Genomic DNA, 21,836 nt, shown 5'->3' on the forward strand with positions numbered 1-21,836 from the left:
TCATCAGAAAAGAGGACTTTGGACCACTGAGCAACAGACCAGGTCTGTTTTTCTTTAGCCCAGGTAAGACACTTCTGACATTGTTTGTTGTTCAGGAGCGGCTTGACAAGAGGAATACGACATTTGAAGCCCATGTCCAGGATCCGTCTGTGTGTGGTGGCTCTTGATGCACTGACTCCAGCCTTAGTCCACTCCTTGTGAAAGTCCCCAACACTTTTGAATGGCCTTTTCCTGACAATCCTCTCCAGGCTGCAGTCATCCCTGCTGCTTGTGCACCTTTTTCTTCTACACTTTTCCCTTCCACATAACTTTCTATTAATGTGCTTGGATACAGCACTTTGGGAACATCCAACTTCTTTTGCAATTACCTTTTGAGGCTTTCCCTCCTTATGGAGGGTGTCAATGATGGTTTTCTGCACAACTGTCAGGTCAGCAGTCTTCCCCATGATTGTGATTCCTACTGAACCAGACTGAGAGACCATTTAAAGGTTCAGGAACCCTTTGCAGGTGTTATGGCTTAATTAGCTGATTAGAGTGGGACACTTTGAGCCTAGAATATTGCACCTTTTGACAATATTCTAATTTTCTGAGATTGTGGATTTGGGGTTTTCATGAGCTGTACGCCATAATCATCACAATTATGACAAATCACGGCTTGAACTATTTTGCTTTGCATGTAATGAGTTTATCTCATATATTAGTCTCCCCTTTTAAGTTGCATTACTGAAATAAATGAACTTTTGCACGATATTCTAATTTTTTGAGTTTCACCTGTATATGTGCTTATTGAGCAGGGAATAAAATGTACAGTCATTTTATGGGGTGCCTAAATTCATTAACTAGACAAATTATTATTATTATAAAACTTTTATTCATAAAACATGAAACTCAGTCAACTGAACACTCAAATTGATTGGCACTAATGGTTGACACGGGTTGCTGCCAGCATCCTAGGTATCAATCAGGTATCTCCTTAAAATGTAAGATGTTCCGAGTAGCACAGTTTTTTTGTAGCTTTGCTGGAGTTATTGCAGGAAGCTGCAATTTCTTCATGTATTTTTCAAAGTTTTTGGACCTAGTTCCCAGTGCCCCGATGACAATGGGTATCAGTGTTCCACGTTTCATCCGTAATCGCGCAGTTTCGATGGTCGGGTTGCGGTATTTCGTAATTTTTCCCAGTTCTTTTTCTTCGACTCTGGCATCTCCTGGTACAGCGGTATCAATCAGCCGTACGCTTCGGTTCTCTATGACTGCGATATCTGGCGTGTTGTGTTCCAAATGGCAATCTGTCTGTATTCGGAAGTCCCACAAGATCTTCACCCTCTCATTCTCGACAACTTTTTCCACCCTATGTTCCCACGACTTTTTGGACACAGGCAAGTCCTATTTTTTACACAATGCCCAGTGGATTAGTTTAGCAACTCGGTCATGTCTAGCTTTGTAATCAGTTTGCGTGATTTTGCTGCACTCACATATTAAATGTGAAACAGTTTCATCTTTGTCATTGCAAAGTTGGCAATTTGGATTGTCAGTAGATTTTTGTATCTTCACTTTCATGGCATTAGTTTGTAGTGCTTGTTCTTGAGCAGCCAGTATTAAGCCTTCCGTTTCTTTCTTGATGGTTCCCATCTTAAGCCATGCCCATGTCAAGTTGTTATCACATTTTCCTTCAATGTTTTTCAAATGCTGTCCATGCAAAGCTTTGGTTTTCCATCTATTTAATCTATCGTCCAACCATTTTTCCTTATATTCTGCCTTTGTTTCTGTTATTTTGATAATGCTCTCTGTTTTCACAGCCTGCAGCAATTTTTCTGTACTTTGATTCACATAGTCATTCAAACTTCGTTTTTCTTCTTCTACAGTTTGGTGGATTTGCAGTAGCCCTCTGCCCCCTATTCTTCTTGGCAGGTACAATCTGTTGATGTCACTTCGTGGATGTAGAGCATGGTGCATATTCAAATGTTTATGCGTTTTCCAGTCTAGGTGTTCCAATTCAGCCAAAGTCCAGTTGATAATTCCAGCTGGGTAGCGTATCACTGGGACTGCCCATGTATTAATGGCTTTAATTATATTTCCAGGATTCAGCTTTGATTTTAGTATTTTGCGGACTCTTCTGATGTATTCCTTTTGTATTGACTCTTTGACTTTTCCATTCAAGATGTTATCTGCTTCCAATATGCCTAGGTATTTGTAAACATCATCCTTTGCTAGTGCTTTCATAATACGTCCGTTTCCCAGTTCTATTCCTTCTATTTTTTCTCAGTTTTCCTCACATGGATTATATAGCACATTTTCCAAGTCCAAAGTCCATTCTGATGTTGCTGCTAAACAGTTGAACTGCATTGAGTATTGATTCAAGTTCAGTGTGGCTTTTCGCATACAGTTTTAAGTCTTCCATGTATAGTAGATGGTTAGGGTTAGGGTTATTGTTGTTGTTGTTGTTGTTGTTATTATTATTTGCTTTGGTTTGTTTACATGAAAAACATTGGAAAACAGGAGGGAAAATAATTACGACGTATATATATATATATATATATATATATATATATATATATATATATATATATATATATATAGAGAGAGAGAGAGAGAGAGAGAGAGAGAGAGAGAGAGAGGTGGGATAAAAAAAATCTAAATTTTGCACAAGTGCAACCCTAAACATTATTTTATTTGTCCCCAAACAGTGGACCCTATGTTTTAAAGATGAAAAATGTAGCAGGGGGGGCAGGATTAATTGGGTAGTGTGAAATTTTGCAAATATTATCTTGGTTTTGCTTTTACTATTATTATTATTATTATTATTATTATTATTATTATTATTATTATTATTATTATTATTATTATTATTATTATTATTATTATTATTATTATTATTATTATATGATAGAGAAACATCTGTCACTGCCTAGGATTGAACTCTCAACCTTCCGAGCGGGAGGTGACCGTCTTCACTTCTAAGCCATCGCGCCACTTATATAAAGAAAGCAACTTAGTTCAGAGGAAATAGGAAAGTTAAGAATTTTGGGGGTGGGGGCTTGTGGTGATAATTTCCATTTAAACCAGTCATATATTCAGAATCTCGTGAGAAATTGTGGGTAAGGGTGGAAAATAGAAGGCTAAGTCATTTGAGATGAATGCATTTCACTTCCCCATCATATCTTCCCTGGTTAAATCAATAACTCATCTGCAGTTTCACTCCATTGAGAAATATGCAGAGAAAGAGCATGAAGTTTGAAAACAGGTCAAGACTGTTTCTTGGCTAGGCTAGTATTTCCACTAAAATTTCTGAAAGCGTAAGAAATAATTTTGCACTATATTTCACTGAAGTGACTGCAATTATTTTGAAAAATAATTAATAATAATAATAATAATAATAATAATAATAATAATAATAATAATAATAATAATAATAATAATAATAATAATAATAATAATCAACTTCCCTTGCCTTCCTTTGCTCCCTCCCTTTCTGCATTAACCATTGCTCTCTTTCTCAGATTAGCTCTTTATATTTACACATTATTCTATGGCAGCCGGCAAAGTCAAATCTTGCAATCACATTCCAGACAGTTCTCCGTTCTTTGTGTTTTGTTTTTCACCAGAAATGTTCCCTTCTTTCTCCAGACTGGGTCTGCTTAAGCATTCCAGGTCAACTCTTCTGCAGTCTGGACTGCTTCCCCTTCAGGATTATTGCATACTTACTTCTTCTAAATAGATAAACCAGTCCATTTTGAGAGAGGGGAAAAAAAGAAGAAGAAGAAGAAGAAGAATTTACATTCTGGAAGAACGTCGCTTTGCTTTGTGCATCTTAAGCAAAGCAAGTTTATGCAAAGTTAGGGATTTTGCACTGCATCGTAGCATGCCTAGTGGGAAGCCTGTATTTGGGCCATCAAGCCCAACACACAAGCACACACAGACACACAAACGCAGACAGACAAATGTGGTGCAAACATTAATGCATCTCTGGAAGGAGGCTTTGTTTGAATACAATCAGCAACTGAGTTCACGATCTCCCTTGGTAATTGGCTCCATTAGCGCATTGCTTTTAGCATCAGGAATTGTTTTCTTAGCAGTCATCCAGAAATCAGCAAGGATTTTTGTGTAATGTGTGCTTGAGAGAAGACTTGGCTTTTTACAACAAGAAACACTGAAGATTGTTCCTCTTTTATGCACCCATTCCTTCCTTGTTGGTTTTTTTTTTAAATGCACAGGTGAACCATTGAATTGAATTGCTATTGCCATACTTCTGATTCTCTTGGTGTGTCTAAATGTGATATTGTTTCAAACTCTAACTTCTTTCTTTTTTTTTCTTCTGCCCCCCCCCCATTCTTTCTCTTCCCTTTGCCCTGCCCACACCTCTTTGCAGATGGACCTCTTGGCCCGCGTGGACTGGCTGAAGCTACAGAAATGTGTACCCAAGAATGTCTTGTGCTGGGCCATTCAGACAATTGTTGGATGCCCCCTACCTTGGGTTCATACCCCCAGCCCAAATCTCCACTCTCCACCTTTGCACCTCCAAAGGAATGGGTGAAGAAAGACAAACTGGTGAATGGACATACATTGACCAGGACCTGGAAAGAAGATAGCAACAGAAACCAGTTCAATGACCGAAAACAATTTGGCTCTGGGGAAGGGCATTTCAACCCCGGCAATCACATGACAGACATTCCATTGGCTAACTTGAAGTCCTATAAACATGCAACAGCAGCCGTGGAGAGTCCGAAGGAAAACCAGCTATAAGGAATGGTTTCTTGGGAGCAGGGACTTTAGCCTAGTTAGACTTGCTAATACTGTGTGTGTGTATGTGTCAGAGCTTTATGTACTGGGTAGACCTCTAGAACTATGCGTCACATAGCTGAGATATGCATAACTGTGGGGTAGCTCCATTGAATCACAAGGCAACAGCATTTCTACTAGTTGTGTGGTTTTGTTACATAGACATAATCAAACTCTTACAGAGATTCTCTGCACTTGGCAAATATCCTGTTTCTTTCTTTCTTTCTCTCTTCTTTCTTTCTTTCTTTCTTTCTTTCTTTCTTTCTTTCTTTCTTTCTTTCTTTCTTTCTTTCTTTTTTCAATTTATTGGGGATAAGGGGGTGGAGCTGTTAATTAGCTTTTTTGTTTTTGTTTTTAAAAAAGATATTTTTTATTTTTACCCTGGACTGCTGCTGTAAACAGTAGAATATATATATATATATATATATATATTGGAAGAATGAGAGGAAAAGGAAATATGGTGTGCGTGTCTGTGTGAGTGAGAGAGAGAAAGAGAGAGAGAGAGAGAAATGAATTGCAATTTGTAGAAAGTATATCCAATTAGAAAATTGTGTTATTGTCGCCATTGAACCCGTGCTGGGACTGCTATACTTGACATCTTTACTGAAACAAAACAACTAAAACTGCAAACATTAAACCTACTGTGCTATTAACAACGTTAGTGGACACTTGTTAAGTCAATCAGTGTTCAAGTACTTGTAAATAGAACAAAATTATTACTAATAACTTTTGTGTACTTATAACGTTCACCTAAAAATACTGTAGCCTAATTCTGTGTTTCACGGTTACTTTTTTTTTTCCCCTACTTTATTTCCTTCCTTCCTTTTCTTTAAAAGAAAAAAAAAAATGTTTGTTTGGGTGATGGTGTTTCGTGTTAAATGATCTGTCTGACACACCATGTTCCAAGGAACTCAAAACACTTGTGTTAAAAACAGAGCAAATGAGGGGATGTGGGGGATGGGCATTTTGACTTCACTTTTTTTTTTCCTCATTAGAAAAGAAAATACTCTCTGCTAGTTCTAAACTATCAATGCACTTGAAAGAAGGGTTTTGAAATTTTAGCCACAATTGTTTGTTTGTTTCCCCCCCCCCTCTCTCTTAATATTCTGATTTGCAATCAAATAGGAGCAACGGGGGCTCAACAACGGTGAGAGCAGCTGGATGGGTGACTTTGACAGCAAAGTTGCAGGGTGTGGGCTGCGTACTCACGTGAAAATATGATATTAATCAAAATTAAGAGGAGGGTTATTTTGCTATGGACACAGTCTATTAAGATGGTTGGCTGAGCGAGTCCCAATGAAATTAGGGAGAGGCATTCAAGAGCCCGTGTATCTCAGTGGAGCTTGGCCAGTCAAACTTCTAAGGTAATTGTGCCACTCAGCACCAATCTCTAGCAGCTGCTTTCTTTATACCTGGGTGAAATGTGTTTTTACTTCGGACAGATCCTGTTGCTGAAATGGCACCAGTTGTGTTGATCATCATCTGCCTTGATGTCGTAGTAACACAAGTGTTTTTAGATCATAGCCACAAAATATTTAATGTGTTGTGCCTTCATAATGTAACCAAGCATTCTCCTGGTAGGGTAGTTGGGGGAAAAAAATGACAGAGGTAAGTCTCTAATTCTTGCTGTTTAACTGTTTGTTCTCATTGTTGGTCAATGCCTGGCAGACAACCAGTTTCACGGTCACTTGAAAAGGAACCAGCAAAGTGAAGGCAGATGATGTCTAGTAACACAACTGGTGCTTTTAGAACAGGATCTAGTCCGAAGTAAAAAACATTTAACCCAGGCTATAAAGAACCAAGCAGCTCCTGGTAGGAGATTGGGGGAAAAAAAATGACAGAGGTAAGTCTCTAATTCTTGCTGTTTAACTGTTTGTTCTCATTGTTGGTCAATGCCTGGCAGACAACCAGTTTCACGGTCACTTGAAAAGGAACCAGCAAAGTGACTCTAATGTAATAAGATCTCAGTTGCATGTCTAACAAATCCTAATCAACAATCTTAGGCTTTTTGTTTTCTTAAGGCATGACAAAAATAATAATAATTAAACAAATAGCATGCAACATAGGGGAGAAATCATCCTTAAAGGGAAAAAAAGTAAAAATTATCTTGTGCCACAGTTAAACATTAGTCTTCAAATAAACTCAGACAATGAAAGTTGAAAATATCAGTGGTTAATTTCTTTTTACCAACAACAGCGATGACAAAAAATAAATAAATAAAACTAACCGAAGTTGTGTTGTATATAGCAGTTCTCATTTACTTTCCTCCACAGTATAAAAGCATATAATGGGCTAGGGGTGCATTGCTTATTACGGTACTTACGTCCGTTTGTGAGGGGTGTTTGATGACTTTGACTGAATAAATATCTAAACAGTTTTCCTTGTTACTGCTTTGCCAGTTCAACGTTATTTACAGTTATTCAGCTCTTGCAATAAATGTTCTGAATTCCTGATTGTCTTGTGGGAGTTTTTAGCCTTATTAACTCACTGATGGGGGAAAAGAAATAACAACAAGAAAGTAATATTCCCACTATTGTCAATTGTCAACTGTCCCTCCCCTGGATCTCTCCCACTTTCTTGTGGGAGATGACCAGGCTAAGCCCGAGGGAGGAGTCAAATGCATCATCAGTCATGAGTCCCTGTGTTCCCACAAAAGATTTAAGTCCATCCCATCTTGAATGCCTTTCTTAATTCCCACTCATTTCCCTTGACCGCTAGTTGCTCAGATTCTTGTAGAGAGCTTAAACTTGCAATAAATCTTTATACTCATTTGAACTGCCTGAATCTCCTGATTTCCCTGACACTTGACATGCACACACACACACACACACACACAAATTCAGTGTAGTACAGCCAGTTGAAATTGGCAAAGATTGAGAATATTGAAGTCTCTGGAGAAAGGTTAGGATAATGTGTAACATGTATGAGTGACGGCAATCTTTAAAAATAGAACGAAAAGCAAGATGTCAGCCATGGGCCGAGTATTAATCCACCTTTGACAAGTACAGTGGGTAACAGAGGGAAAGTAATTGGTTTACAGACATACTTTTAAAGGCCAATTGCTTTCTACCTCCTTGTTTTTATCATGGTAGCCTAGAAGCTCTAGGCCAGGGGTGTCAAACTCAATTTCATTGAGGGCCACATCAGCATTGCAGTTGCCCTCAGGGGGCCGGGTGGGTGTGGCCTGGGTGGGTGTGGCCTACTGGGTGGGCATGGCTAGAGTGCATATGGCCTACTGGGTGGGCATGGCCAGCTCTACATCGTTCACATCAAGGGTGCCTATGGTGGCCTGGGCAGGAGTGGGGACAGATCTGAGGGTCTCTGGCAGAAGGAGGGTCTCTGGGCCAGGGCCAAGGCAGTGGGGGCCGTTCCCTCACTGTTTCCAGGATGGCTTCGCGGGCCACATGAAACCACTTCGCGGGCCGGATCCGTCCCCCGGGCCTTGTGTTTGACATGTCTGCTCTAGGCGACCTGGAATATAAGTGCTGCTAATGGTGATATTCCAGTCTTCAATTTTACAATTTCCCTTCCTAAATTACCACACGTTAGGCCTTTCCCTTACCTAAATACACCGCATGTTGTTGTCCAAAAATCCAATGAAACAGTCACTGTTAGCCAAACAAGGATATGGTTAAAATTTAGCAGTAAATAACAGGTACAAAACAGTCCCACTGTACTCGAGTTTGAATTTAATTCCAAGTAACTTAATCCCAGTCAAAGATAATGGCGATACTAGTTAAGCATTCCTAGAAGATGGGGATCCAGACAGTTGCAGTTATGGTTCAGTATGAGGATTTTTTAAAAATATATATATATATTTAAACAAGTTAATTTTTATGTCCAATAAAGAGACATAATTACTTGAGGGAATGGATTTCTTAAAGGCATGGCATTCTTATCGACTTAATTCTTAATGAAGAGCAGATTGATGCTCTTATCGACTTAATTCTTAATGAAGAGCAGATTGATGCTGGAGTCAACATGAACCTCTAAACATCTAATTTCTCTAAAATTTCTCTAAATTTCTCTAAAAACCATTAATCAGACTGAAGACTGAAGAAGCTACTTGGATAAGCAGCAAAAAGTTTCAAACCAACCATGCAAAGTAATCCAGTTGCCACAACTCAACTTCCAGACTATTAAGAAAAGGGAAAAAAAACACACTTTTATTTCCTATAAAATTCCTGTATTTCTTCACATACCTAGAAATATTTTACAGGTACTCTGGGCTCAAATAAAATACAAAAAGTCTATTTTAGAATAGACTTTCTATTTAGAATAGAAATCTCCATCATTGTTACTATTAGTAAGGTGACAACATTAATGATAAATTGAAATTGTTAATGTCTCATGGATAACTACAACTTTCAGAAGGGATTTCAAGGAGAGATGCATTTAGGTGCTAGAACAGGGGCCTTCAAACTTGGCCCTTTTATGACTTGTAGACTTCAACTCCCAGAATTCCTCAGCCAGGAATGCTGACTGAGGAATTCTGGGAGCTGAAGTCCACAAGTCATAAAAGGGCCAAGTTTGAAGACCCCCTGGTTTACATGGTAAAAAGTGTATTGGGGGAAGGTGCTAATACCAATTGTCATAATAAACATCTACTATCAGAACGAAGAAAAATACACGGTTTGTCTGTATAAAAACCAAAAGACCAGGAAAGAAAACCATGGACTAGCTTCCCTACAAGCTAGCTTTCTAGGTACCGTCATTGTGTGGAGAAAATGTTGTAGGTCACCTCATCTAGTGAGACAGAGAAGTTTTGTCTGTGTGTTCCCTCCTTTGAATTGCCATGAGTATATCAGCTATGTTCCTTTCGGTGCATATGTCACTCCAGGGAACCAGTCAATGCAGAATGCTGATTTAAAGAGGAAAGATGCGCTTGTGACCTCCCAGCTAGACTACTGCAACACTCTCTACATGGGGCTGCCCTTGAGGACCACTCGGAGGCTTCAGCTGGTGCAGAATGCAGCTGCGCGAGTTGTTATGGGAGTTTCCCGATACTCCCGTGTAACACCTCTTCTCCGTGAGCTGCATTGGCTCCGGTTGCCCTCCGGGTGAGATTCAAGGTGCTGGTGATGACCTATAAAGCTCTAAATGGCTTGGGTCCGGATTATCTAAGGGAACACCTGCTGCCGGCATTAACTTCCCATCGTCCTGTGTGCTCCCACAGGGAGGGCCTTCTTAGGGTACCGCCGGTTAAGGAATGCCGGCGGGTTATTCCCAGGGGGAGGGCGTTCTCTGTGGGCATGCCTGCCCTTTGGAACCAGCTTCCCACGGAGCTTAGGACCGCCCCCGACCTTCGCTCATTTTGTAGGGACTTGAAAACTTGGTTTTTTGAGCTGTCTGGCCCAGACTGAGGGGTTTTAATTATTTAATTAATGGGGTTTTAGTTAAGTTCAGGGATTAATTTAATCTTAGTTTTAATAGATTTTAATTCTATGTGATGTATTTTAACTTTTAATTTTCCCTGTAAACCGCCCTGAGTCCTATGGGAATAGGGCGGTATATAAATTTAAATAAATAAATAAAATATTTCCTTCTTGAAAAGAAATCCTTAACTTTTTCTGAAAAGTTGCTTGTGGTCCCTCCTAAGCCTTGCACATCTTGACATTGGCATTTGGATTCATTAAGGGAAAAAAAAAAGATCAGCTGTAATTGGGGAGTGAGCCAAGAGCCAGATCTAAATCCAATTAAAGGCATCAAGAGCTTTCTGCGGACTTCAATGGAATCTGATCTTGGCCTTGGTTTACACCCAGATATCGCCCTTTTGCTTCCATCCAACGGGTTGACACAGTTTCTCTGACACCGAAACACTTCTGGGCAAATCCTGTATATACTGTATCTCTCAATAAGCCTTTGGTTTCCATCCTGACAGGAATTCAGCCATGTGGAAAGGAAGGACTCTTTTCCTCCCGTTGCAAAGCTGAGACATGCAGATCAGCCTGAGGGACCTTTCGGAGGCATCAAATCACATGAACCAGAGCCAGGCATTAGGCAGTGATTAGCGGTGAAGCCTGCTTGGACCCACAATTCCCATCATTTTCAGAAGCCTGGCCTCAGCTTGTTAGAAGTATAATAATAATAATAATAATAAGTATAATAAGCAAAAGCGATGTTTAAAATGGGACGGAAAGATTTCACGAGCCGACCCATTTAGCTGGCAAGTATTGTGCTAGCTCTCAAAGAGTCTGATATGACACGACAGCAGTGTTGCAGTATTTGAGGGGCTGCCACAAAGAAGGTGGGGAGAGAGAATCAACCCGTTTCCAAAGCACCAGAAGGCAAGACAAGAAACAGAGGATGGAAACTAATCAAGGAGGTTAAGCAAGCTAGACCTAAGGAGAAATTTCCGGATGGTTAGAACAATTAATGCAGGGCTCTTCAAACTTGGCCCTTTTATGACTTGTGGACTTCAACTCCCAGAATTCCTCAGCCAGCCTCCATTTTGTTTGTTAGATTTAAGACAGGGGTCTTCAAACTTGCCCCTTTTATGACTTGTGGACTTCAACTCCCAGAATTCCTCAGCCAGCCTCCATTTTGTTTGTTAGATTTAAGACAGGGGTCTTCAAACTTGGCCCTTTTATGACTTGTGGACTTCAACTCCCAGAATTCCTCAGCCAGCCTCCATTTTGTTTGTTAGATTTAAGACAGGGGTCTTCAAACTTGCCCCTTTTATGACTTGTGGACTTCAACTCCCAGAATTCCTCAGCCAGCCTCCATTTTGTTTGTTAGATTTAAGACAGGGGTCTTCAAACTTGCCCCTTTTATGACTTGTGGACTTCAACTCCCAGAATTCCTCAGCCAGCCTCCATTTTGTTTGTTAGATTTAAGACAGGGGTCTTCAAACTTGGCCCTTTTATGACTTGTGGACTTCAACTCCCAGAATTCCTCAGCCAGCCTCCATTTTGTTTGTTAGATTTAAGACAGGGGTCTTCAAACTTGGCCCTTTTATGACTTGTGGACTTCAACTCCCAGAATTCCTCAGCCAGCCTCCATTTTGTTTGTTAGATTTAAGACAGGGGTCTTCAAACTTGGCCCTTTTATGACTTGTGGACTTCAACTCCCAGAATTCCTCAGCCAGCGTGCCTGGCTGAGGAATTCTGGGAGTTGAAGTCCACAAGTCATAAAAGGGCCAAGTTTGAAGAGCCCTGAATTCATGCGTGGAACAGCTTGACTTCAGAAGTTGTGGGTGGTCCACCCACCACTGGAGACTTTTTAAAAAGACAGCCACTTGTCTGAACTGGTCTAGGGTCTCCTGCTTGAGCGGGGAGTTGGACTAGAAGACCTCCAAGGTCCCTTCCAACTCTGTTATTCTGTTAATCTGTTATTCTGATTCAACGCAATAAATGTTTTGCAGGTAGGCGGGAAAAACAGTAAGTATCCATTCTCAGGAAAGTCACGGTGTGAAGAGAAATAATTGGCAGAAAGTGTGCATTAACTAAAGCAATAAAAGCTATCCATATGTACACACCTTGCAAAACCCTTAGAGCACCTCCTCATGTATAGTCCAATGAAATTCAGGCACTGGCTTGAACATTATAGTTACTGATTTTATAATTTAAAAATTAGGAGGTGTTCACCCGTGTATACAGCTTTTTCGCTCTCCTGATTTATTTTGGTTCATCCGTTGTTGTTTTTTTGTGTTGCTCCTTATTATTCAATTGTAGGCTATTCTGAAGTTCTTCTGGAGAGGTATCTTGTTTTCAAGCTTGGACCTTTATCAACATGGCATCATCTTCCCATCGATTTGTGAATGGACACCACTGGCATTGACTGGATGGAATGACCAGAATGTATGTATCCTTCCTTCCTTTCCTTTCCTTTCCTTTCCTTTCCTTTCCTTTCCTTTCCTTTCCTTTCCTTTCCTTTCCTTTCCTTTCCTTTCCTTTCCTTTCCTTTCCTTTCCTTTCCTTTCCTTTCCTTCCTTCCTCCCTCCCTCCTCCCTCCCTTCCTTCTTCCCCTTCCTTCCTTCCTTCCTTCCTTCCTTCCTTCCTTCCTTCCTTCCTTCCTTCCTCCCTCCCTCCCTCCCTTCTTTTCCTTTCCTTTCCTTTCCTTTCCTTTCCTTTCCTTTCCTTTCCTTTCCTTTCCTTTCCTTTCCTTTCCTTCCTTCCTCCCTCCCTCCTCCCTCCCTTCCTTCTTCCCCTCCCTCCCTCCCTCGCTTCTTTCCTTCCTTCCTTCCTTCCTTCCTTCCTTCCTTCCTTCCTTCCTTCCTTCCTTCCTTCCTTCCTTCCTTCCTTCCTTCCTCCCTCCCTCCCTCCCTCCCTCCCTCCCTCCCTGTTTTCCGTGATCTAGTGACTGTCCAGTCTCTTCTTAAAATCTTCCAGTGATGGAGCACCCACTATTTCTGGTGGCAAGCTGTTCCACTGGTTAATTGTCCTCACTGTCAGGAAGTTTCTCCTTAATTCTAGGTTGCTTCTCTCCTTGATCAGTTTCCATCTGTTGTTTCTTGTCCTGCCTTCTGGTGCTTTGGAAAATAACGTGACCCCCCTCTTCTTTGTGGCAGCCCCTTAAATACCGGAATACTGCTATCATACCTCCCCTATTTCTTCTTTTCTGTAGACTGGCCAAACCCAAGTCCTGCAGCTGTTCTTTGTATGTTTTAGTCTCCAGGCCTTTGGTCATCTTGGTTGCTCCTCTCTGAATTTTTTTTTTCCAAATGCTCAATATCTTTTTTGTAAAATTGGCTGCAGTATATACATACGTACATGTACTGTATCTAGGATGTATTTCTCCAGAATGACTTTCTCTGTGATGTAATAACCATGTAGTTGAACAATGACTTATATGCTGCTTTACCAAATGCCTCCTGCTGATCCTTTTTTTCCAAGCTATTTTCTTCTTCCTCCTCCTCCTCCTCCTCCTCCTCCTCCTCCTCCTCCTCCTCCTCCTCCTCCTCCTCCCTTTTTTTAATTAAAAAAAAAGCAATCAACCAGAATTAAAAACTGAAATGTTTTCTGGGTGATAGTAATAACATTTTCTGGGCGACACATTAACCCACATTAGCATGTGTGTACGCTAGTATTAGAAAAAGAAAGGAAAACAAAATATGGTGCAATGGAAAAAGTAATGATATCATCATTTCTTTTTCTTCTAAATATTTTTTTTCTTTCTTTCTCAGCACTGATCCTGTCGTAAGAAGTGCACAACCTTTTATGCACATGTATTCGCAAATATTATAATGAGAAGCATTATTTCTCCAGAGTTTTTTTTTTCTTCTTCTGAGAATGGATCTTTAAGTAAACAAAGGTCTTATCGCCTTGAGTACAGTTGTAAAAGTAGGTTTGTTGTTTTGCTCCAGGAAATGGAAACAAGGATGAGAAATATAATTATCCAATAAACTTCTAGTCCATCGAGCTGTCATGAAATAAACTGGTAGCAGGTCACACTTATTTATTTGTGTGTTTATTTATTTAGAAATTTATTTGCCACCCATCTCATATCTAATGACTCTGGGTGGCTTACAACATAAGCATTTTCTTTCTTTCTTTCTTTCTTTCTTTCTTTCTTTCTTTCTTTCTTTCTTTCTTTCTTTCTTTCTTTCTTTCTTCCTTTCTTCCTTCCTTCCTTCCTCCTTCCTTCCTTCCTCCTTCCTTCCTTCCTTCCTTCCTTCCTTCCTTCCTTCCTTCCTTCCTTTCTTTCTTTCTTTCTTTCTTTCTTTCTTTCTTTCTTTCTTTCTTTCTTTCTTTCTTTCTTTCTTTCTTTCTTTCTTTCTTTCTTTTTTCTGATAAATTCTTTAAAAAATGCAGAGCCAGTTTCATGGGGCTGCCCTTGAAGACCACTCGGAGGCTTCAACTGGTGCAGAATGCGGCCGCGCGAGTTGTAATGGGGGTCTCCCAATACTCCCATGTAACACCTATACTCCGCGAGCTGCATTGGCTTCCGGTTGCCCTCCGGGTGAAATTCAAGGTGCTGGTTATCACCTATAAAGCCCTACATGGCCTGGGTCCGGGGTATTTGAGGGAACACCTGCTGCCGGCATCAAATGCCCTTCGCCCAGTGCGCTCCCACAGGGAGGGTCTGCTCAGGGTCCCACCGGTAAGAGATTGCCGGCGGGTGACACCCAGGGATAGGGCCTTCTCAGTGGGGGCGCCTGCCCTCTGGAACCAGCTGCCAGTGGAGCTGAGGACTGCCCCCGACCTCCGATCATTCCGCCGGGGCCTGAAGACCTGGCTCTTTGAGCTCTCGGGCCCAGGCTGAGGAGAAATTTATTTTAATTGGGGTTTTTTTAATTGTACAGGGTTGGTTTAATCTTTTTTTAATTGGTTTTTTAACTTTTGTATGGTTGATTTTTAACTCCCTGTAAACCGCCCTGAGTCCTCAGGGAAAGGGCGGTATATAAATGCAATAAAATAAATAAATAAATAAATTTGCATATTGGCTTCATATTTTGTAAAACCACCCATTAAAGTGTGATTAAAGAAAAAAATAATAACGATGAAACAAAATCTAATGATGTGTGAATATTCATCTATTCATGCACAGATAGATTTGGACTAACTCTGAATCTAACATTTATACTGTAGACTGAGTGTTGTTTTTTCTTTTTTCTTTGAGCTGAATGTAAGTGAATTGAATTGTACTGATGCTTTTCTCAGATCGAAATAAGCTTTCTGATTGTTGGCCCTAATTAGTCTAACTCAGGCTTGGTCTGATAGGTAGAACTGATGATATTTGATTTGAATTTTCTGAACTGATTTAAAAGTTGAATTAAATGGAGTTTTTCAAATCAGTTGAAATGTTCAGATCAACCTCAGGCCAGAAACACCACACCTGTAGTTGTAAATCTATGGCTGTAGATGTAGCACCAGATTGCATTCCCCATCATCCACAGCTTGCATAACTCACTGGCATTGTAATCCAGTAAAATCTCCAAGGGCATCAATTCTGTGCCTTAATAAATGTCAATTGATAACTTTTCCACTCTCCTCTACTCCATTCCACTCCACTCTATTCCATTCCATTCCATTGAAACTCTACTCCACTCCACTCCACTCCACTCCATTCCATTCCATTCCATTCCATTCCATTCCATTCCATTCCATTGAAACTCCACTCCATTGAAACTCCACTCCATTGAAACTCCACTCCACTCCACTCCACTCCACTCCATTCCATTCCATTCCATTCCATTGAAACTCCACTCCACTCCACTCTATTCCATTCCATTCCATTCCATTCCATTCCACTCCACTCCACTCCACTCCACTCCACTCCACTCCACTCCACTCCACTCCATTCCATTCCATTCTATTCCATTCTATTCCATTCCATTCCATTCCATTGAAACTCCACTCCATTGAAACTCCACTCCATTGAAACTCCACTCCACTCCACTCCACTCCATTCCATTCCATTCCATTCCATTCCATTGAAACTCCACTCCATTCCATTCCATTCCATTGAAACTCCACTCCACCCCACTCTATTCCACTCCATTCCATTCCATTCCATTCCATTATGAGCGTTTTTCACCCTGATGACCATTGCAGCATCCTCCTGGTCACGTGATTTACATTCAGATATTTGACAATTGTTTCATATTTACCGTGTTTCCCCAAAAATAAGATTGGATATTCTGGAATATCATAGATGCTCAGCAAAAAAATTAAGGATTTAGTTGCTTGTGAAGAGAGGAATTATACTAGAATAGACCTAATTCTTCTGTTGGTAATAACTGGACTTGAAAATGCTCCCCTTTCAATAGAACGTTTGACATTTTAAAATCCTGTTTGTAGCTAAGAAAACCCTTAATTTTCAAGTAAGTCTGCTATTGTTATTTTTGTCACAGTGTCAGTTATAAGACAAATTGGATTGAAATGTTTACTAACTGAAATTGATTTTACCAGTTGATTTATATAGGACTAACTTACTCTGCATCAAGAAAACAGAGCATTGCATTGGTGTTCTACCTATTTGTTGAAACTACAGTTCACTGTCAAGATGGGCAAGGAAGAGCTGGCTGGGAACTATGGGAGTTTTAGTCACAACATGTCAAAGAAGGTCCCTGGATAGGCTACTCTGATGCATAATCTAGCTCTATTCAATTGAAGTACATCAAATTTAAGAAAACGTATTTCTGAAACTAACTCTGAAGATCAAGTTAATTTCTGGTGTGTCCTATAATCAAAACTTTAAAGATGCAATGTATGGATACAAATAGTGCAAGAAAAGCAAGCTAAAAATTAGGACTGGGGTCCTAAAGGCAACAGATCTGGAAAAGATTTTTAGAATAGATCAGAATAACTTGAGTTATCTGTGTGCAACATATACAAATACATAATTTAAATTAAGCAGTTCTCTTTGAACTGTGGAACCAACCATCACTACAGTAGTGGCCAAAATTGTGGAAACCTTTTGGGAAAAGTGTACAGTAGAAATGCCACCTTTGGTTAAGTTTCCACCAATTTTTCTTCGAATTTCTTTAGAACTGTAGCCTTGTTCACTTAAGAATACTATTTTACATCGCTTCTTGGGCAACCAGTCAACTCTTTGCACCATTCCTTTAATTTTATTACATTTTGCAAGCTCACCAAATGAAAGAACAGAAAAAAAACCCAACCAACTTGGTAGCGATCACATAACATACTAACAAATGTCCTCCTCTCAGCTTCAATACATGACATTAATAACCGAATCCTACTGTGATCTGATTGGCTCATTGCCAAAACAAGATGATACCTGATTGGCTCTCTAAACACTCGTGCTGATTGGCTACAGTCAGATGAAGGAAAGCTACCTGATATCAACCTAAGCAAGTTGTGCTTCCTTTTTCTGGTTATTTGGCTATCACTTTTCATAGAATGCAGTACAGATAATTGAACAAACTTTGTTGCCTTACATTCTTGATTCAATTATCTTTCCATTGATATATAATTTTATGGTACTATTCCCCCCCCCAAAAAAAAAGCAGTGTTATTAGCCATCAAACCTCAAAAATATACTTTTCCCAAAAGGTTTCCACAATTTTGGCCACTACTGTATATTGACAGATAGACAAAAAGACCAGATATTTATATTGTGAAATATAGGAAGAATTTCAATAAATGTCAAGGTGTAATCACCGGAGGAAAATGGCTATGTAGTTTTAATTATTTGCTTCTTCTTTCACAACATGTTTAAATTGGTTCATTTTCCATCATCTCATTATTTTTTTCTTAGCTCATGTCTTCATTTCATGGGTGTGTTATAATTGTTTTAATTTCCAATTTTATTTCAAAGAATGAGCTTGTGGAAAAAAATGCCTGAGGTTGCTTTTAAACTAGTTTTTCCTTATCCTTCTCTCACATTTTTTTTCTTTTAAATTTCTTTCCTGATGGGGTCTCTTCACTTTATGCCATTCGGTTGTTCAGCCTTTACAAAGGCAAGATTGACAATGGATAGGTTTAAAATGATTTTGAAGTTGAGTCAACATCATTTTCAATATTCTGTTGAATCACTTTTCAAGTATCTTTAGTGCCTGAAGGGGCTTTTAAAAAGACATCGAAACATCCAGTGCTACCATTATTGTTATTTTTGGTCTTGCTGTTCAAAAGGACATTCCATTTTGTTCAAGGGTTTCTCCTCCTAGGTGAGCATATAGAAAACTGCAGGCTTGGAGTTTAATTTCTGAAAGTCCTGGTTCAAAAACATATTTGCAGAGGGTTGTCTCCTGTGTATTATCTGGACACAGAATGTCCCTAGGTTGCAAAAAGGAGAAGACAATGAGACAAAAATGAGTCTTATAATAATGAGATAGACGCTCTGTCCTGTTTTTACCTGGCATCATTCACCAGAACAGAAAATTGTGGAGCTTGCATCGCAACAGCTTCGTGTTGACTGAGTTGTTTTGACTGAACTGTTGGATTCTGCAGGTATCTGGACAACAGTGCACATTGCAAAGCTCCGACATCTGCACTTCTTAGAAATCATATAGAATTACTCTTCCATGCCACTCCGTGCAAAAAAAAAAAAAAATCTGCTAGCCATGATTAACTGACATTTGAAGGCTTCCACTGCACTCATTCCTGATCTTGCCATGAAAATGATATACAATCAATCCCTTTGCCTGAATGTCTATGGAGATTCGCAGTCATCCAGGTCATGGTTGTCCCAAAGGTGCTTTTTTTTTCAGGAGGCAACTGGACATGCTTGTTGATAATAATGATAATGATAACAACAACAACAACAACAATGTTGGAAGGTAGCTTGGAGGTCATCTAGTCCAACCCCCTGCTCAGGCAGGAAATCCTATATCATTTCAGAAAAAATATGGTTGACCAGTCTCTTCTTAAAAGACTCCAGTGTTGGAGCATTCATAGCTTCTGGAGGCAGGTTGTTCCACTGATTAATTGTTCTAACTGTCAGAAATTTTCTCCTTAGTTCTAAGTTGCTTCTCTCTTTGGTCAGTTTCCATCCATTGCTTCTTGTCCTGCCCTCTGGTGCTTTGGACAATTTTTTATTTTTTATTTTAATTCCATTTATATCCTGCCCTTCTCCGAAGACTCAGGGCGGCTTACAAGCTTAGCAGTAGCCTTCATTCTATGTATATCCCTGCTTGTTAGGGCTTTCACACACACCCCAAGCGGCATTATTACAAAGTCAGCTTATTGCCCCCAACAATCTGGGTCCTCATTTTACCTACCTCGGAAGGATGGAAGGCTGAGTCAACCTTGAGCCTGGTGGGATGCGAACCTGCACTAATTGCAGGCAGCTGGTGTTACTTAAGGAGGCATTAGCCCATGACCCTTCAAGTATTGGAACACTGCTATCATGTCACCCCTCGTCCTTTTCTTCATTAGACTAGACATACCCTATTCCAGCAACTGTTCCTTATATGTTTTAGCTTCCAGTCCCCTGATCATCTTTGTTGCTCTTCTCTGTACTCTTTTTAAAACAGGGGTGTCAAACTCACAATGTCATGTGATGTGACATGTCGGGATGTATGGTGACTTTTTTTCCATTGCTAGCAATAGGGTGGGTGCAGTTTTGCTATGATGCATCCAACCCGCGGGCTGACAGTTTGACACCCCTGTTCTAGAGTCTTTTTTACATCGTGGTGATCAAAACTTTTCTTTGAAGACATTTTGTTTCTCATCCAAGAAGCTTCTTCAACTCTGACTGGATGGTAGGGAATGGACGGATTTATATTCCTTGCAGACAACTGGTCATTTGCATTCTTTTGGAGAGTTGTTGAGACCATTTAGACATTTATCTGTGTCCTCAGGGTCAACTGAGTAGTGCAGATGTGTCTGGAGCTTTCTTGGCTGCAGGATATTTTCTGCCCTGTGTCCCTGCACTGTTGAAGACAGGTGTAGAATGTTGGGGATGACTCTGTGTTGTCTGAATCTCAAACTGAAGCACAAATGGTTCCTGTACTCCTGTAGCTCCTGAGAACACAGGTAAACCTTCAAATGGCCTCAACAACTCTCTAAAAGAATGCAAACTACCAGCTGTCTGCAAGGAATACAAATCCTTCCATTCCCCACCATCCAGTCAAACCTGAAGAAGCTTCTTGGATGAGAAGCAAAATGTCTTTTAAAAAAACAACAACAAGAAGAACCAATTGCTTCCTGAAAAAGCACCTTTGGGTGCTTTTCATTATTGAAAAGTTTGCCAGTCTTGCAGAAGCTGATCTCGTATCCCTGGAACTTGGTCAGACGTTGGGAAAAACATCTACAGAATGCAGTCTCCATTTCTTAATGAATTCCTACCAAGCATGATCCACTTCAACTACATGACTACAAAGTCGAGATGTATAGTAACAAAGCTGAGAGCACAGCTCATCTGTGTTTTCTTCCTAAGAAGGTTCTGCAGGATTTTTTTACTCCTTTTCTTTGAATCAAACTTGATTCCAGATGAGTTACTAGATGCATCCATATAGTTTCTTGAAAACAACGCAGAAGTGGTTTTCCGTTGACTTAACAAAACAGAATAACAGAGTTGAAAGGGACCTTGGACGTCTTCTAGTTCAACCCCTGGACGTGCAGGAGATCCTAAATTATTCCAGATAATATAGATGAATCTACTTGGGTGTTGAAGCCTTTGAACTATGGTGCTGGAGAAGACTCCTGCGAGTCCCTCGGACTGCAAGGCGATCAAACCGGTCAGTCCTAGAGGAGATCAACCCTGACTGCTCTTTAGAAGACCAGATCCTGAAGTTGAAACTCAAATACTTTGGCCACCTAATGAGAAGGAAGGACCCACTGGAGAAGAGCCTAATGCTGGGAAAGGTTGAGGGCAAGAGAAGAAGGGGATGACAGAGAATGAGGTGGCTGGATGGAGTCACTGAAGCAGAAGGCATGAGCCTAGATGGACTCCAGAAGATGGTAGAGGACAGGAAGGCCTGGAGGAATGTTGTCCATGGGGTCACGATGGGTCGGACATGACATTGCAACTAACAACAATAACACATGGGTGTGGTGAAAACAGGAATATTTAGGTTTCTGTTACCCTGCCATATTATACATACTGCTAGATGAGGTTAGGAAAAGGGCTGTGTTAGTGTATAATGATAATAACAGAATAACAGAGATGGAAGGGATCTATAACACTCTAGACAAACAACTGTCCAATTTTTTTTGGGAAAGCCTTCAGTGATGGAGCACTCACAACTTCTAAATGCAAGTGGTTCCACTGGTTAATTGGAGCCATGGTTAAGCTCTCCAAGGTTGTCTATAGCCACGTCATACAGTGGTAGTTGCCTATCCAAGTACTAAAGACCAGGATTGAGAAACACTTTGTAGAGTATGTGATTCCAGGAAAATTCTTCTGAGAATGTGATAGCACACGTGCTGATGTGGTTTCTTTAACAAGAGTACAATCACTCTTAAACCTCTACTTTAATAAAGTTCAGTCTTTGAAAGTACTTCATACAATTTTAAGTGAGTGTTTGCACTAGAGTGTGTAAAAAAAAAGATACAGAGGGACAGAAAAAGACTTTATTTGAAGTCCAGAACCACAGGGACCTATCCCAACAACTCAATATTCAGCATTGAAACATAGGCATGTAATGGAGACATGGCTGAGATGAAAACATTACCCATAAATCAACATTTTGGCACTACTGGAATGGGCTG

At 40.2% G+C, this 21,836-nt stretch overlaps 1 protein-coding gene across 3 annotated transcripts in view; it reads left to right on the top strand.

The window, feature by feature from the left end:
• LOC308667944 (protocadherin-9) overlaps positions 1-5,546 on the top strand; it is a gene marked incomplete at its 5' end in the record, with an annotated part of 844,000 nt that extends 838,454 nt beyond the window's left edge. For all 3 annotated transcript variants that reach the window (XM_081327578.1, XM_081327577.1, XM_081327579.1), the window contains one exon: positions 4,367-5,546. In XM_081327578.1, the coding sequence (XP_081183704.1) occupies positions 4,367-4,740 (374 nt within the window). In that variant the 3' untranslated portion in view covers positions 4,741-5,546. The remainder of the gene's footprint in view (positions 1-4,366) is intronic.
• Positions 5,547-21,836: the final 16,290 nt, after the last annotated feature.

Source organism: Vipera berus (genome assembly GCF_964194415.1).
Source record: "Vipera berus genome assembly, chromosome: 4".
Taxonomy (NCBI): Eukaryota; Metazoa; Chordata; class Lepidosauria; order Squamata; family Viperidae; genus Vipera; species Vipera berus.